The sequence below is a fragment of the Siniperca chuatsi genome, linkage group LG20, assembly GCF_020085105.1.
Source record: "Siniperca chuatsi isolate FFG_IHB_CAS linkage group LG20, ASM2008510v1, whole genome shotgun sequence".
In the NCBI taxonomy this organism is placed as follows: domain Eukaryota; kingdom Metazoa; phylum Chordata; class Actinopteri; order Centrarchiformes; family Sinipercidae; genus Siniperca; species Siniperca chuatsi.
This window is the reverse complement of record NC_058061.1, coordinates 20,728,444-20,746,884: the sequence shown is the minus strand read 5'-3', so window position 1 is coordinate 20,746,884 and position 18,441 is coordinate 20,728,444. Positions and strand designations below refer to the sequence as shown.

The 18,441-nt window shown below is 42.5% G+C and overlaps 1 protein-coding gene across 2 annotated transcripts; it reads right to left on the bottom strand.

Moving 5' to 3' along the window:
* Nucleotides 1-1,027: 1,027 nt before the first annotated feature.
* Nucleotides 1,028-17,526, bottom strand: bsk146 (brain specific kinase 146). Of its 2 annotated transcripts, none has more exons than XM_044179884.1 (5): nt 17,253-17,526; nt 7,863-8,128; nt 7,550-7,752; nt 6,170-6,361; nt 1,028-6,090 (listed from the first exon to the last, which is right to left on the bottom strand). In XM_044179884.1, the coding sequence occupies exons 2-5, from the start codon at nt 8,032-8,034 to the stop codon at nt 5,338-5,340; spliced, it is 1,320 nt and encodes a 439-aa protein (XP_044035819.1). In that variant the 5' UTR covers nt 8,035-8,128; nt 17,253-17,526; the 3' UTR covers nt 1,028-5,337. The 2 variants fall into 2 exon arrangements, with proteins under 2 accessions (XP_044035819.1, XP_044035820.1); XM_044179885.1 differs by lacking the exon at nt 17,253-17,526 and adding an exon at nt 9,770-10,930.
* Between the last annotated feature and the right edge of the window lie 915 nt (nt 17,527-18,441).

The following is an 18,441-nucleotide window of genomic DNA, read 5'->3' as shown; positions in this document are numbered from 1 at the left end:
AGTAATGTTTAAATACATGAACCAATTAATTGTGAAATATTTCATTGTTATTTTTGTAATAATTCTATTGTAATTTAATTTAACACTGCACTAGTTAATATTTTTGAATTAACATTGGATCAAATGGCACTCCTCAAAGAGAAAAGTCCTGTTTCACAGCAGACATTTTGACTTGTCATAGTAGGAAAAGCTCATGTGTTAGGCTACTAATAACATTAATGATGGCTCCATTCTATTCAGGTGTCTCATGACATTGTGACAGGACCCTAAAACTGAAGCAGCTAAATGGAATTTAGCTTCAATTTATTATTTACACCTTCTGCCCTATTATCAGCCAGCATTGCAGTCCCTCTCAGCTCTACAGAGCACTTTCTTTCTGGTTCAGTCTCACCAATGTCATCAACCTCGTTTCCAGCAGCAGCAGCTAAAAAAAGGACTAATAAACTCACCGTCCTCTACTTGCCCAGCACCAAACGGCAAAGTTAGCGACTAGCTGATGAACAACATTTGGTAGCAGGTGTTGGACTTGCTAAGATGGGCTGGGGCCATGTGATTGGCTGAGGAGTGAAAGGGCAGGGCTTGGTGACAACAAATTAAAAATTGTTATGAAATAAAAAGACAAAATTCTATAACGGCATGAAATGAAAAAACAGCATTTCATGATAATGAGTTGACTTAATAACAATGTTACATATATTTATATTTCATAATGTTTTGATTCATTAATATGTTTTGCACAAAGTATTGATATTTAATGTCTTATTTATTTAATATTCACAATTTCAAAGTTTGATGAATTAAGATTAAGATCTTTCATGTTTTTTAAAATAAAATGAACTATCCAAATTCTATAAGGCTCTGGTGTAAACATTCCACTACAAATGAATGATCTTCCGAAGCCTACACACTGTACTGTACATACAAACTACACTATTAAGCAACTTCACCTGTATGTCCTGCTTTGTCCTAATGCAGCGTGGGGGACTCCTGCGGAGAAAGAAAACAAAAAAAGTCCCGATACCAAAGATCACTCCAACAAGAATTCTCATTTTATTGACTAAATCTCAGCTTACAGGAAGACAGTTGTATTGCAAAGACAGAACCGGATACGAGTCGTAGTGCTGTGGTCATCTACTCACTAAAACTCCACCAAAATCATGATGCTTTGAAATATGTCACTGGACAGAAAGACACTGGAACTCCATTACAACACATTACGTTATGGATGAGGTGAGGAGGCAGCAGCGACTGATTCAGGCGTGGCGAGGAAGAAAAGGGAAGGTTACGTATCCCTTAATGTCTAAGTTTGGTGTGACTCATCCTTCCTCCCAGGTCAGGTGTCCTCAGCTGCAGCGGATACTGGACCTGAAAGTAACAGGAGTAACGTGTGTTTCATCCTAACACTCCCACTATACCAAAATATCCATTCTAACATTCTGTTGTCTTATTGTTGCATCACAATGCAAAAATTCACTAGGATGAAATTATGCCAAGATTAAACTGAAAATCAACTTGTTTCTTTCGTTTCAATTATCAATTTCTTGCCTTGTTTTTAACGTCTTGTGTCTCAGAAATCTCTGAAACGAATGAATCTGCATTGCAACAAGTGGAATTATCTCACCCAGATTTTAGTGGCAGAGCCAAACAAGTTTTCATATAGGTGGCTGAAACAACTATTCACTTTGGCACAGAAAGCTGTGCCTTTGTCAGTTTCTTCTGCATGGCACAGTACCACGGGTCAAGTAGTCCCTATTTTGGATCACTCTCTTTTTGATTCAGTCATTGAGGCGACACTGCTAAATGAGCACCAAGCTTACAGTACGCCATTAGAGATCACAGACAAATGGGCTGTTATAAACAGTTTAGTGGATGTTAGAGGGTGTTTGCTCACGACCAACATTTGGCTATGTTGTCTAAAATTAGCTCCTAATGGTCTTGTGGGCTGAAATAATGATGATGTTTCAAAGAAACGAGCCAAAAACTGGAAGTGTAAAAGTAAGAGAGAATTTCAGAACACACGTACGTACACTACATTGATACAGTGCAGGTGCAAAATTCTTACGTCTCCACTTAAACTCTGAAAGACAACACTCTGTAAAGTTAAAGGGACCCTGTGGAGTTTTTGACCACTAGCGCTATGAGCAATGTTTTTACAAGTGGGTCACCATTAGTGCGTACAAGGACGCACATGCGTACGCATATGTCGGTTTTATGCTATTCTGCTGACAATTGGTGGCAGTAACACGGCAAGAAATGTAGCAGTGCGCCAACATAACATCATGTTTGTTTACATGAAAATTCCGCAGGGCACCTTTAATATCACTCCTGCACAATGTATGAAAACGTTTGCTGTCTAACTTAGCTATTTACAGGAAAGGTTCAGCAAAAGAAAAGAAAGAGCGTAAAAGTGATGCTGTGTGTGGTGGCCAGGTTTTAGTCTCTATTCTGGCCACTAGGCCTGTCACTTTTTACTTTTTACAACCATTTGAATACAGTAAAAAATTAAATATTCAATGTTGCTCCAGCAGTAAACAACCCAATTGTTGTTGTTGTCATCGCTAATGCAAAATGGAGGAAAACTAGCAAGCTGTGCTCAACAGATAATCATGATACCAGATCATGTGAGAGGTAATGTGTGGAAGCATTGTGGATTTGACACCACAGATGGAAAAATGGTAGATAAGGTAAAGCTGTTTGCCGCCTTTTCAAAACTCAAATGCCTGCGTTAGCATTACCACAACAACAAATCTGAAGCCAAACTTGATGCTCACTAAAGCAGTGGAGGCACGGCAAATGAACAAAAGGTCAATTCTGCAGCGGATTTTTTAATTAAGGCAATGTGGGTTGTGTTCCAGATAATTTGAATAAATTACTTTAGTTCACATTCCTTTATTTATTTATTTATTTTTTTTTTCAAAAAGTGACAGCCCTAGAGCCCATCGCTGGCCACCCCTTTGCTCCGCCACTGCCAGATTTACAACATTTCTAACTTGACTTGTAATGAGACTAAATGGTTTGTTAGGATGGACGTTTGATACACTGTAGATACATCTGGGAAGTGCTAAGGAGAAGCAGAAGGGTGGTATACTGCAGAGAAAGAATGACACGAGGAGGTAATGAACAGGTCTGTGTTATCTCTTCTTCATACGGCCATGTGAGAGGCCTCACCAGTTGAATCTCATGTGCTGGAGCTTACACAGTAAACGCTGCAGAGCCAGTGCTGCTTGGAGAGCAAGCAGCTACAGCAAACAGCACGGCCACAGTGTCTGTATCAGGACCGTCCTTTGTTCTGAGTCAGAAGGCTGCCGATGAGGTCAGAGATTGTCACAAGATGTAGTAATTTGCATACTCGCTCGCTGATCCGGGAGCAGCTTTTGATGAACATGATCCAAACGGTTTACAGTAAGGGCTGAACCGAGTTGAGCCGATCCTCAGGCAGATCCAAGCTGAGGCTACTGGCCCTCACAAGATAAAGAAACGTGTTGTTTGCAGCTATACTAAATCTACAGAGTACTACAGCTTGTGACAGGAGAAACACGGAGCAGGTTTTCACAACAGAGCTTTAGCACATACAAGTTCATGCAGGTTTATGTCTGGAAAGCAACACACAAAACGCCCATTCCTGTGCGTGATCCAATACTTTTTTTTCTTCTTCAAATTATTTAGGTAATATTTATGATGAGTCAAAGAAAAGGAACAGATTACTTTTTTTGCTGTTAATTTTAACTTGGTAGAGGAAACACATCTACGCCACACTACTGCACTAAAATTGGCGATTTAGAAGCAAAAATCTCTTCTAAAATTACATAATTGAATTCCCTACCTGTGAGTCAAGCCTCTCGCTCTCTGTCCTCATGCTTTGCTTTTTTTTTGTGTGTGTGTTCCTGAAGGTGGTAAGATGTACATGTCATTAATAGCAATACAAATACAACACACTGAATAGAAACTAATTATTGTTCGGATTTTTTAGCCCTAGGATGTCTCAGGAGATCATGACGGCAATATTCACTCTGGGACATAATGCAAGAAATTGTGCTACGGCAAAAATTCCACATCACAACATTTTACGTCTTTTTATCCTTTTTTTTCTGCTTTTTTTTTTGTAAAGCCGGTTCAAATTTTTCGTAAAGGTAAGTTTGAGTTTTACTCGTCATGCAATTTATAAAAGGTGACTCTTCAACGTGTGATTTTTTTTTCTTCTTCAGTTTGAATTGAAAATGCTAAGCGATCACTTTTCTCTTCTTTTCAGACAAGACATTTCGCTAAAACGTTTTGAAGAAAACATCAGCAATACAAACGGAATTTTCGGAAAAAGTTTCAAAGAAAACAGAATCTATAGAAACTGAATTTTGAGAGTGAGTAGAAAATAGTCTTTCAACAGTGAAGTAGATATGTTTGTGAAGAACAGAGACATCATAAGCCTTCTTCTCAGTCTAGTCTGACGTCATGGACGGTAAAATATTCCGTGGTGGTCAAACCTCATACATAACATGTGCAGCAGCCAACCAAATGTGTTGCACAGAGATGTGGATTTGGCACAGCTATGCCAGAAAACACCAGATTACAATGTGAAGTCGAAACGAAAAACAAAGAAAGCTGCTTTACAAAAAAAAAAAACCAATAGAAAAAATAGAGTGTGGAGTCTTTTTAGATTCAAATAAATAATACAATTCTCAAAGCAAAATAAATCCACTTCTTTTGGATTCATACATACGGAAACGCACAGTGATACACACAACAAACACACTCACATGTTCACTTTTTTGTTACACATGAAACATTTAAAACCACCGCTCGCTCGTTTTTATCTTACAAGGTATTTCCTTGGAACTCTGTTTTAGTCTTCTTCAAAAATACAAATCCTTTGTCCCTTGGCTTCATTCAGAGATGTCACATCCTGAAGAGATCACACAGCACTCTGCCACTTTTGTGTCTCTATTTGCTTTTTTTTTTTTTGCTGGAAGTATTGCTTTAAGAAATACATTTTGGTCTTCTTTTTGGATGGTTTTAGTGACAGAATCTCTAATGCAATTTTTTTATTTTTCCTCTGGGTTGCACACATCATTGAAATCAAATTGTAAATGGGGCTTCTCTTGGAGTCTTTTGACTCCAATTTGACCAAAAACCCTACCTCATGAGGAATGTATGCATTCTACAAATACTTTCTAAGTCTTCCATGTGTGTGCTCTTCCTTTCCCAAGATGTTTAAAACAGGATACGTGTTGGTCCTCACTGTCCGTTTGTTTCTTTTTCCATGCATGCACATCCATGTGGTTGGATGAGAGGTATAAAAGTGTGTGCCGGTGAGTTTGTGACAACATTAGCGTCCTGACGCGCTCAGACGCAGATTTCAATGGGTGTAGCCACCAGCATGCGGCCACCCGGCGAACTGTTTTCTCGCGGCATTCGATCGTAACTGTTGGTGGACGACACGGAGCTGTTGGTGGAGACGGACACGAAATGGTGGCCGCCGCCTGGTTCCATCATCCCGCCCTTAGCCCCACCGCCGCTCCCCCTCTCCACCGCCACCGGAGACATGGGAGAGAGGGGTGACAGCGGGGAGAGAGGAGATAAAGTCTGCTGCTTCATCCTCTCCACAAGGAGCTCCTCGTCTTCCTCCCCGGACGAAGATGACGAGATAGTGCCTTCCACCTCTCCCCGCACCCCTCCTCCACCTCCTCCGCCGCCAACCCTTTCTCCGCCACCTCCGCCGTTGCCGTTGCCGTTGCCATTGTTGTTGTTGTTCTCGCCGTCCAGCATCCAGGAGTGGCTGAAGTACCCGAAGACCTCTTTGACGGAGCAGCGGCGGTCTTGTTCCACGGAGAGCAACCGGCGGAACATGCGCAGGGCCTGCTCAGTGAAGCGCCTCCACTGGGACGGCACCGTGTTCGTCCTCCTCCTCTGCCAGCGGATGAACTCCTGGTAGAAGGAGTCGGAGGGTAGCGCCTTCTCCCACGGGAAGTTGCCGGTCAGCATGCAGAAGAGCAGCACACCGAAGGCCCAGACGTCAGTGCTGTAGTCCACGCAGAAACCCTCGTGGCGGGACACGTCGCAGAGCTCGGGGGCCGTGTAGGGGATGGTGCCACTCACCTGGAGGGGTAACCCAACAGGTCAGCACCATGGTCGAAACAAGAGAGAATTGGAGGTCATAGACAGAAATGTTACTCACTCTTTTCACAGGTGAGCCAGCTCGGCGGGTCATGCCAAAGTCAGACAGCTTCACCTTGCGGCACTCTCGGTCAAAAATGAGGATGTTTTCAGGCTTGATGTCCCTGTGGACCAGCTTCTTACAATGCAGGTAGTCCAGAGCGATGGCTACTTGGTGCACACAGCGCTTTGCCACTGCCTCAGGAAGACCAACCTTAAGGAACGGACAGAGGGAGATCAGAGTGCAACACACAAGACATATGCACCAATAAAACACGCATCGCTGTTTTTGTTGCAAAGTAACAAATGTTGTGTGTTAAATGTGTTACATGTTTGTATCTAATGCTACAGGACGCATATTTATGCAAATGTCCAACACAATACACAGTTGGCAGTAACACTCCACGAAACTTGCACCAGCAAATGTTTGGAAAGAAGAAAACTCTAAAAGCTCACAGGACTTTTTAACCTCAGATGCTCCACGTGTTCAATCCGAGGAGCACAGTGTTGGTTCAGGCACTTGCAGTAGCTGATTCATTCATGCAAGTCAACACCATCAGCGGCTCATTCATCGGCTGCTTGGCCACCAGCTGACTCGTAATGTCCAATCAAACGCCCTCAAAGAGCAGGGGCTTTTCTGCCAAGCCTAACTGTATAACCATAAGCTTTAAATGGTCAATTCCTCGATGCAAGTGTCTCTAACTTTAGCATTTAATTTAGCATAGCATTTAATAATATGCTACTTACAAACGTAATAACGTCCAAAAAAATACACTAAATTAAATATCTCCCGTTAAATATCTCTCATTCCATTTCAAGATTTCAAGATGCAGGATTATGCTGAATTGTGCTTGATCTTCTTGTGCTTTTGTACTGTATATGTTTCCTTATACAAGGGTCTCTTGAAAAAAGAGATCATGGCAGTATTCTAAAAAAACTGCATTCATTTCTTTAAAATCAAATCTTTTGTTAAAGCCCCTATGTGTCGACTGTGATTGGAGCATCAAATGTTCTAATGGAAAAGTTTTGTTTGTAGAAAATCCAATCCTGGTGGAAATCTGTCCTTGTTTGAACCACTTGGGGCACCAAAGTGGGAAATTCCACATTAGTGGCTTTCAATTAAGTGATGCACTCAATGAAGTCAATGAAGTGACATCATTCCTTGTGTTTGGAGTCCAAATCGTTCCAGATATGAGTCAGATCACTCCAGGAGTGTCAACACAATATCAACTGGTTTAAGAGAATCCTGGAAACTGGCTGATCCACTGGCTGACTTCCTCACTGATCTAACTTACACAAACTGTGTTGTGACTTCTCGAGAACTTGTCGAGATGATTAAGTCCGTGACCCAAAAGCAATGATGCAAAGAAGCAATAACCAGAACAATGAAGAGATGGCGCACCTGTGGAGGAATGATATCGAAGAGGTCCCCTGCCAGAGCGTACTCCTGTGCGAACACGTAGTACTCGTCTGTCTCGAAGGCGATGCCGAACATGTTGATGATAAAAGGGCAGGGGGACAGGTAGAGCGAGATGCTGTACTCCCGCAGGAACGACTTCAGCTTGGTTGTCTTCTTCTTCAGGAACTTCAGTGCCATTTTTGTACCTTTTGGGGTGAATTGGAAGAAAAATAAACCATAGACATCGGTGTTTTTGCAGCAGGTTATTGCCTTTTGTATGTATGTTCGTGTATGTGTGTGTACGTGTCCCCCTCACCTCTGATCTTGTGGATGACCAGGTCCACCTTGCCGTAGGTGCCCTTGCCCAGCTCCCTGATCACCTCGTAGTACTTGTTGACCTCCAGCCTCTCCAGATTCTGGGCTGCGATCAGCTGCAGCTCGTCCAGGATGTCCATGTTGGCTCGAGACACCAGCGGAGAGGAACTCATGCTGGGGACCGCTTCAGGGGGCGGACTCGGGGAACAAACTGGGGAACGGACGCTCAGGCAGGACAAGTGCAGCAGCAGCTAAAACCTGGTGTCACTGTACAGAAACAAGAGAGGACACACATTTTTAAATTGGTGTATAATAATAATTTTTATTCTTCTTTTATTATTATTATAAAATATTGAAATTGTGGTACAATCTAGCACCGGCGACACTGCAGTTTTCTCCCGAAAATTATTTATTTTATAATTATTATTATTACAGATTTATGTATACCTTCATGTAATTTGTATGTAATACACCTACAATAATAAATACCATAGAAACAATAAATGTTTAATAAAAATCACATTATAATTACACAATATAAATATAAATGATCATCATTATTATCATTATTATTAGCAGTTGTTGCATTATTCATCACAAAGGTTACAAACGGCGACCTGGGCAATAAAATGTGAAATGCTAATAAATAAATACATAAAAAGAAAAGGTACATCTATTATGTGGAAAACCGTTTTACATGTGAAACTTCCTTGTGGTTTTCCAACATTTCACACGTAAAAGGTAAGACTCCCACGTGAAAACAATGTCACATGTAATATCACATATGACACATATTTACCGTGACAAATTCACATTGAGGCACATGTGGTTTTCCGACATTTCACGTGTGAAATATGATAATAAATACATAATAAATAATGAATAATGGGGGAAAAACAGATATGAGGTGTGTTTGACAAGATGACAATGCCTCATTTGTCCTTGTTGGTCACATTGTCCAGAGTGTGGAGGGCAGGCAGCTCCATTAGTATCCCCCTTTTTTCATTTTATAATAAAACGAGTCGTCTGTGAAGGTATGGACACATGGACGCCGAACTTACACGCGTACTGTTATGGGATGTTAACAGGAGAGTGTGTTTGTGATAATTCTGTTGGTTTTCAAGGTCAGCCATGGACAACAAGCTGTCGAAGTTGCAGCTCACAGTCTGCTGCTCTGATCTGCAGTGTGATAGCTACTGAAAATGCTAATTATCTGCAGTGAAGGCTTAAGTAATTCTAAATGCAACTCGCCAAGGGGGATGCCAGAGCTGAGCTGTTAGCTGAGTCACACACACACACACACACACACACACACACACACACACACACACACACACACACACACACACACACACAGAGCCAACAACAGTCCTTTTGAGCAAATCCATTCCCTGCTGCAGTGTGATTATTCTTAGTGATTGCTTTATTTCTGTTTTTCTTCCTGAGCAGCGAGACCTGCCAAGTCTTGAGCCTCACTCTATAGCTCCAGACACATGAGGAAGAAATATAGGAGTTTGCACGTGTACACACACACACACCCACACACACACACACACACACACACAAATACACACAGACTCACACACTTATTACATAACCTGAAGTGCTGGAAAGCATCCTCCCTCCATCCCTGAGCAGACACTCGTGAATCTGCCTTCCTGTCGTCGCTCACAGGCAAACCAGCAACGCTTCTGTCATATTTACAGCGCCTTCTTTATCCTCAGCACATATCCCTGTCAGTCTATACACAAATGACATTTATCTCATATTCTCCCCAAATCCCTTAGAGTTCAATCTCTTTCCGCCGTCTAGTTTTGGGATGCAGAAAATAACATTCTGATATGAGTCATAACCTGCTTCATCACATGTTAAGTCACCAGCTATGTGACAAAATGCACACTAAAGTACCTTGTCATCCCCTCCGCAGGCCTCTGTGTTCCTCTGTGGGAGTGTAATCCTTCTTGTGTGAAGCGGGACAGGACGAGCAGTTGACACTCAACAGGTGAGGAGGGATGAGTCAGTTTGGGTGATAAATGGCAGCGCAGAGAGGATGTACTGTAGCGCTCTCACTCTCTCTCCCTTAAATAAAAGCTCTCAGACACATGCGATAAACACACACACACACACACCACACACACACACACATGCACATGCACATGCACAGGCGGGAGGGCAGGGAGCTGTAAGCAGAGAAGGCCATTTGTTTCTGTCCAGGGTCAGAAGTGCTTACTGTAGCACTGCAGGACACATGCAGCACCATGTGTGTCTGTGTGTGTGTGTGTGTGTGTGTGTGTGTGTGTTCTGCAGAGGAATACAGTTAAAATAATAATCCTGAATATTTTGTTTGACTTCATGTTTCGAAATAATTCACTTAAAGGTGCGACATGGGGCATTTTTTGTTGAGGGAACTGTGATCAGTCAGTGCTGCTGTTATTGCTGCTTTTGTCTTTTGGACCACAAGCCAACAAAGTGCATTTTTACTGTTGCTAAGCAAATATTTGCTTAAAATTTCTCTGTGAGCATTGCAATGTCATATGCATTTACGTTTACGTGCAGTATTTTACAGTGTTTACAATATTTTATTATTTACGTGCTCATTTATTTTTTACATTTTTTTAGTTGTATAATGAGTCCTCACTGTTGTGTTTAGTTGGACCCAATGTTACTGTGTGCACATGACAAAAAAACACAGAACAGCGCTCTCTTTCTGTTTTGTGCTGTAAAGCAGTCTCATGTCTTCAGTTGGCATGTTTAGGTGCACACACACACACACACACAAGGTCATACTACATCTGTGGACTGTCATTGCAAAACCAAACTTATACTTAAGGGGTTACAGCGGTAGTGACCGCTATAGCGACGGAGCCTTCACACGTAGCCGCTGTACCTTCCCGTGGTCACTAAATATCACGTAGTGAAGTAAAAATGTCTACTTGGGATTATACTGTATAATTAAAGCACGATATGGGGTGATAATATATATCATACATATCCAAATGAAGTTGTAGTAGTGCTAACATTAGGTGAAATCAAAATGCTAAAATATAAATCACCAGAAATACAGCAGGACCCCACACACACTCAAGCAGAAGGTTTTGGGTTTTTTTATTTAAAAAAAAAAGGCCAGATGCAGTCACTCAGACTATACTACTGTTTGATGTGCTGCAACTGTCGTTTTTAATATATGTACCCAGGATTCCCTGGGAAGCAGTATCGATACTGAGTGGATTACACTGGTGAATTAAAGTACACTGAATTGAATTCCACCTTAAGTCTGATGATCTAAACTATATTAAGCTCATAACCGGCGTAAGCATAACCAGATTAGCCCACCTACACGCTGCTCAGCCCTCTACATTGCCTGATTTCATTTGGTGTTTTAAATGTACACACGTGCCAGAGATAGCAAAGAGTGCACTGAATGCAAAGTGTGATACAACCGTCTGCATTCAGCTGCAGTAACACCACAACAAACAGGACTCTCTCTGAGGCGCTCTGTTTCATCAGTGTGACAAACAATGTTAGCTTCATATTTGGACCAGATGCACAAAGGAAAGACACTAACAAATTTTTGTCTGTGATGAGTTCTGTAAAGGAGATTCTGTGTCATTAACTTCTGAGCATTCAGACCTGACGCTGTGTGTGTGTGTGTGTGTGTGTCTAGAACAGACACTCTCAGCAGACGTCACACACCCTCCCTCCTTATCTTTCTGATCTCAGCTCTGTGTTGGCAGCTCAGGTGAACATCTATGTGTGTATCAGCCTGTGTGTGTGTGTGTGTGTGTGTGTTTGTGTTTACCACCAAGAGAGCTGCATCTGTATTTATATAGAAGCAGCATTAGACTCATAGCTGAATGAGTCATCAGGTCGGCTCTTCTTGGGGAGTCTGCTATCCCACTGTGTGTGTGTGTGTGTGTGTGTGTGTGTGTGTGTGTGTGTGTGTGTGTGTGTGCGTGCCTGCGTGTGCTGCGTCACATAGGCTCAGTGTTAACAACAGATGTAACTCAATGCACAAGCATTTCACATCCTTGGTAGAAACAACTGCAGAGCCAATGATTAGACAGCAACCTGGCAGGGCTAAAATCTGATTGGATTGAAAAAATGAGATACACATTATCCGAAAACAATGCATTTAGTCAAATGACTATGTGTATTACGAAAGGTGCCATTTGTAGAAACCGACCCACAGAGATTTATCACTCAGTATGAAGCTCTACGGAGCATTTTAGTGTCTTTTAGCTCACTGTTTTGGTTTTCCGGCCTCCAAATTCCACTCTCATTAACCACGTTTCCAGATGTAGCAGGCAGCTGTTTTCAGCCTAAAAGCTGTGATAAACCCACTGTACACTACATGACTCGCACCAAACAGCAGACAGCCAAAGTTAGCAACTAGCTAAGTTGAACAGCTAGTAGCTAAAGGGCCACACATTTGCTTCAGGAGTTGGTGGAGACCAAAACAGAGCCAAAAGGAGAGAGAATGTTGGACTTACATTTACAGTATCAGGTGGCCAGAAACACAACTCCAAATGAACGCTAATATTGTTCCATTGTGTAATAGGCAATTCTGCTTACACGTTCGCCATAGCAACTTCAAAAGGTGATAATATGTCAGTGTTGTACTTTCAGCTTGGTTTGGAGTTCCTCTGCCCCCAGGTGGCCAACAAAATTCAACAATGAAGCTTTAAAGCAATGCAGCAGATTACCCTCCATATCAAAAGCTAAAGAGCACTGTAGAGGCCTTTGTGACAGCCTCATTTGTAATCATTAATGCTGAAGCGATTAGTTGATTAATCAATCAGTTGATGGACAGAAAAATTAATCACCAACAGTTTTGATTGAATTTAATCAATTAATTGTTCAAATTATTCATCAAACAAAACACCAAGCACATGCTGGTTCCAGCCTCTTAAATGTGAAGATTTGCTGCTTTAGTCTGGTTTATATGACTGTAAACGGAATATTTTTTTGTTTTAGACACAAGCAGATTTGAAGATGTTAACTTGTGCTATGGTAAATTGTGATGGCCATTTTCCACTAGTTTTAGACATTTTATAGGCTAAACAAATCGATACTGTAGATTAAATAATGATTGTTAGTTGCAACCCCTAGTAATTATACTGTCTAAAAATGTATGTAGCAATGATTTGCTTGTGACTTTAAGCCAACTCTCCTCCTCCACAGGCTTTCAAATGCAGCACACTGGAAACAGACACAAAAAACACCATGTTCCTTTCAAGTGACCACAAATCCAGCCCTCCCCTCCTCATCCTGCCTCCTCTCCCAACACTGACACTCTGTGCCACCAGGTTCAACACTCTGTGGAAACAGAGCAGCAACCAGGGGCCGCAGCTGACTAAATCCCAGACTGCTTATGCAACCAGCGGGCAGAGCATACCAGCCGAGCACATTCAGCCAGCCAAGGCGACGATCACAGTCACGTCCACCCCCGCTGATGCAGCCATACTGCCCTCCAACAATTAGAGCAACGCCACCTTCATCCTTTTTCCATTCCAATGACCTTTCAGTTTTGCTGATACGCGAGCCGCAAACATACACATTCCCTTTTTCCATGCGAGGAGCATCAGCAACACAAACATTAAGCCATTCAGTTTTGTGGCCACATAGGATTTGTCTTCTGCTGGCATGATCAGAAGTGACTGACTGCTGGTGTATGGGAGAGAAAATAATGAGAGAGGAAAGAGAGGGAGAGTGGCACACAATGACAAGGGCCGTTGAGTAGCAAAGTACCAGCAAGTGTGTGTGTGTGTGTGTGTGTGTGTGTGTGTGTGTGTGTGTGTGTGTGTGTGTGTGTGTGTGTGTGTGTGTGTGTGTGGAGGAAGATAAAGAGTGCGGTGGCCAATATCCCTGCTCCACTAGCCAACAGCACCTACATAATAGTAGCTCAAATCCCCAGTGTCGCACATTTTTGACCACATTTACAGCTTAGTCTAAAAGTCAGAAAAATAATTATTCAGTCCTCCTCCTTCTGTGACTGACCTCTGACCTTTTTGTAATGAGAAATCCTTTACAGCCTAAAACCACATTCAAACCCTTCTCATTAACAAGACGAAAGTCAACAATCCCACGTTCTGGCTTTAAAGGGGCACTCCACTGGTGTTTATACATGAAAACAGTTATGTAATGTCTACTTTGATTAGTATGGGTGACGTCATATCGTTTTAGCAACCAAGTTGGAAGGAAACGTTCACATCAGTCTCCTAGTTGTAATTCCAAGTTGGAGACATTGGGAATTTCTAACAGCGCCAATACTTGGTGAGAAGAACTACAGAAGTGTCAATAAACCAATGGCAAAATGGCTGCAAAGCCTCCATTGCTGGCAGTTACATGTAAATAATATCCAATATTAACACTGACAGAATCAATCTAGCTAATTCAAAAGGTATCTGGTTTGTTTGTATCTGGTTTCATTTGTAAATGAACCTCTCCAAACACCGTAAAACTAATCTGAATATGTGACTACAAGACTCGCAGTGTGGTCAACAATTTTCAGTCCCACAACTTTACGGAAGTGTGGTACTAAATCACTGGAGCCCCTGTAAACTATAATATTATTTACAGTAGAATTACAGATTAAACAGTACTTATAAAATCTGCAGATGAATGAAGAAAGCTAGTGTTACAGCCTGTCTATATCTACAACATGATGATTTTCACCAGAGTAACAATAAGCACCTTAAAGGAATAGTTCAACATTTTGGGAAATGAGTTTATCCACATTCATGCCGAGAGTTAGATGAGAAGGTTGCTACCACTCATGTCTGTACAGTAAATATGAAGGTAAAGGTAGAGAGCAGACGGTTAGCTTAGCATAGCAGAAAGACTGGAAGCAGGGGGAAACAGCTAGCCTGGCTCTGTTCGAAGGTAACAAAATCCACCTAGCAGCACCTTTAAATTTTACTTCTTGAAGTCTTGTCTTGTCTACCACGAGGTTGCCAGGCAACCAGCTGCAGAGACTCCAAGAAGTCATTGAGTGCGGCCATGAAATAGTTCCACATATCTCGCCACAAAGCTGCAGACTGTCGTTTTTACATTTCAGTTGGTATACAGATAAACAAGATGCATTGTGTTAATTAGTGAGCTTTAGACGTGTTTGTAGGTGGACTTTTTCACTTTGGACAGAGCCAGGCTAACTGTTTCCCCCTGTTTCCAGTCTTTACGCTAAGCTAAGCTAATCGCCTCCTGGCTCTAGCTTCATATTGAGCATACAGATACGAGAGTGGTATTGATCTTCTCATCTAGCCCTCAGCAAGAAAGCGAACAAAGGTATTTCTCAAAATGTCAAACTCTTTAACAGTAGAGCTGGTCGATAATTCAATATGATCTATTATTTATTTTGTATCATGATAATATAACCATATCATGTTGGCATTCTACAAATATCAGTTGTCTGAATTAATGACGCAGAGCAAGCTGAAGGCCTAATAATTAAAAACATAATGAATGATTTATTGAAGTTTTTTTTTTTAACACGTATTAAGAGTTTGGTGTCATGTACTGCATAAAAGTGAAACATAGTGCATTTCTTTAAACATCAGTTTGACTATTTATATGTGATTTTGCATACATCTGCCATATTGTCATGTATACTGTAAAACATCCTTCCATATCACCCAGCCCTGCTCAACAGCAAGGATGGTACTCAGACAGCAGATTTTAACCAATGAGGCTGCACTTACAACAAACATTATGGTTTCCCTGTATATAAGCGACAACAGCACATCTCACATTTTCTGTCCGAAGCTGTATTTTGATATGACGAGGACAAGCCCAGCCAAAGTTACCCCCGCTGCCAGCGAGACGCCCGTTGGCGAGGAGTGTTGAGCACCGGAGCGTCTATGTGACCTACATTGTGATCTGTGGCTCATCATGCTGGAGTGTATCTTGCATGTGTGTGTGTGTGTGTGTGTGTGTGTGTATGATGTGTCTGCTTTTATGTACCATCAAGAAGCTTAAACCCACTTTGATCAGCGGTGTCTACGGCTTAACACACACACACACACACACACACACACACACACACACACACACACACACACACACACACACACACACACACATGCATGCAACCACACAACCTCCCACAGTGGCTCAGAATACATTTAGCAATAGCAGATTACTCTAAAAGAGGAATTAATTACAAGGTGGTCCACTCCTACATTACTTCTGCAAAATAATAGAGACTTTAATTAGTAGTAAGTTTTCTGGCTGACAATAGTGCAACATAATGGGTGCAAACAGTTTGTTACAACCCTTAATTCTTATGAGGAAGGCATAAAAATCACTGCACTGTGACCCAGCAAGCACTGAAACCAGCATGTGGACAGAGGCAGTCAGGATGTAAACATTATGGTCTCTTATTATTCTCCAGAAATCCTCAGCTTCAAGCATTCTGTGGGGCTACGTCATGTTGGATCCCACCTGCAGTGTGTCTTCAGACTGCACTGACTCTGAAGAAAAGCACCGTCACTTAGTGTAACAGGGCTCAGAGCTGAGTGACAGGCAAACGCGCGCACACACACACACACACACACACACACACAAGCTGCTGCAGATACCTGGCTGCCCCCAATAAACAGGATGCATAATGGGGGTGGTGGGTGAGGAGGGGTGCAGAGGAGGTTGTGTTGTTATCAATAACCCCAATTCCATCCATCCATCCATTTTCTACCGCTTGGTCCCCGTTAGGGGGTCGCGGGTGACTGGAGCCTATCCCAGTGACTTCGGGCCTTAGGCAGGGCACACCCTGGACAGTGGCCAACTCGTCGCAGGGCGAACACAGACACAGACAAGGACAGACAACCATTCACTCACACATTCATTCAATACGGGCAATTTAGAGTTATCAATTAACCTACACATGCATGTCTTTGGACGGTGGGAGGAAGCCGGAGAACCCGGAGAGAACCCACGGGGAGGACATGCAGACTCCACCCAGAGAGATTGTGTGATGTTGGTCCGGTCCGGGAATCGAACCCACGATCTCCTTATTGGGAGGCAGGAGCTGTAGCCGCTCTGCCACCGTGCACTAACCCCAATTCCACTATACCGAAATATTGTAAACATTAGGTCTAAAATTCTAACAAGTAGCTTGTTTGTTGTTTGTTGGAGATAAATGGGATAACACAACAACAACACACACACACACACACACACACACACCATTAATGACCAATCACAGCATTCATTTCTGTGTATGCTGCTCCTCAGAACAGGCCTAATCGATCATGAATACAATAAAACACAGTGTAGCCTAATGCATCCCTGATATTATAGTAATTGCTGTATAATCTATTGAGTCAGGTGGGTGCGGGTTGGTCAGGGTGCAGGTGAGGATAGATGAAACGTCAATCCGGGTTACTCCGCTACTCACCCTTCAATAGGTTCCCCTGTGGGGGCTGTGGAGTCCGCCCTGTCAGCCCTGGCTGCTGGTAAACACACGGGATGATCCGAGCGCATACTAAGGCCAGGTGAGCCGGGAGAAATGCCTGATCTCGGTGTCCGCTGAGAAGCCTCCGTGCAACCGTGTGACGGTAGATGTGGCGCCGAGCATCCTGTAGCCTCCTCCGGCTCTGCGTCCTATTGTCTCCGCATCGCTCTGTCCTCCAGGATCGGAGGAGAGGGGAGGGGAGGGGAGGCAGCAGAGGAAGGAGCGCCAGTAGTGAGGCGAGGAGGGGGAAGAAAAGCCCTCCCCCTCCTCTCCACTCTGGCCAATCGCAGCGCTGCTCCGCCGGGAGCCGCCGCTGCTCGCTGTCTCCGTACAGACTATGCTGCCTTCAGGGGCAGTCGGACACATTTCTTACAGGTGCAGGGCTGTCAGTTCATTAAATGCTAAACTGGTAGGCTATATAGGTCTTCCTTTCCTGCCATTTTCAACCACAACTGCGCATCATTCAGTTACTGTGACTAGATTTAAGTGACAACAATGACTGAAGATCACCAGATCATTTAAAAGCGAACTTTGATATTTTGATTTTTGTTTCATGATGCTCAAAACTACAAAATCATATTAAGACTAACTTTAAGCTAAAGAATGGCAACTCCCTCTCCTTGTACCCATTTGACACCAATGGAAAAGTGGGAAATTCATCCTGACAGTAAATAATTGAATACCATCGGGAAAACCGTAGAAAAGATGATTTATTATTATAACATGAAATGCTCTGTGGCCTTAATTTCAAAACAATTACAAAACCTGTTGAATTGTCATGCCTTGGTCGCTGCTTGGCCCACTTTTACTCTCTCTGAAAATAATTAAGTTAGGTAGGTGTTAATGCGAATGAAACTAATAGTCACTGATATGCAGATGATACAGTTTTGTATAGCTGTAGATCCTCTCCAACAGATGCACTTTAAAATCTACAGTCCACGGTTAATATTTTGGAATCTCAGCTGACTCAACTCAAAGTACTTCTGGGCAAAATACCATCATATCTCTGCAAATCTCATCTCACAATTATCTCTGATCACAAGATGTGCAGTGTGTCTGCTGTCCCTGATGTGCAGACAGATATGAAGAAAGCCTTCATGTGTTCTCCTCCAGTGACTTTGTATAGTCTGCA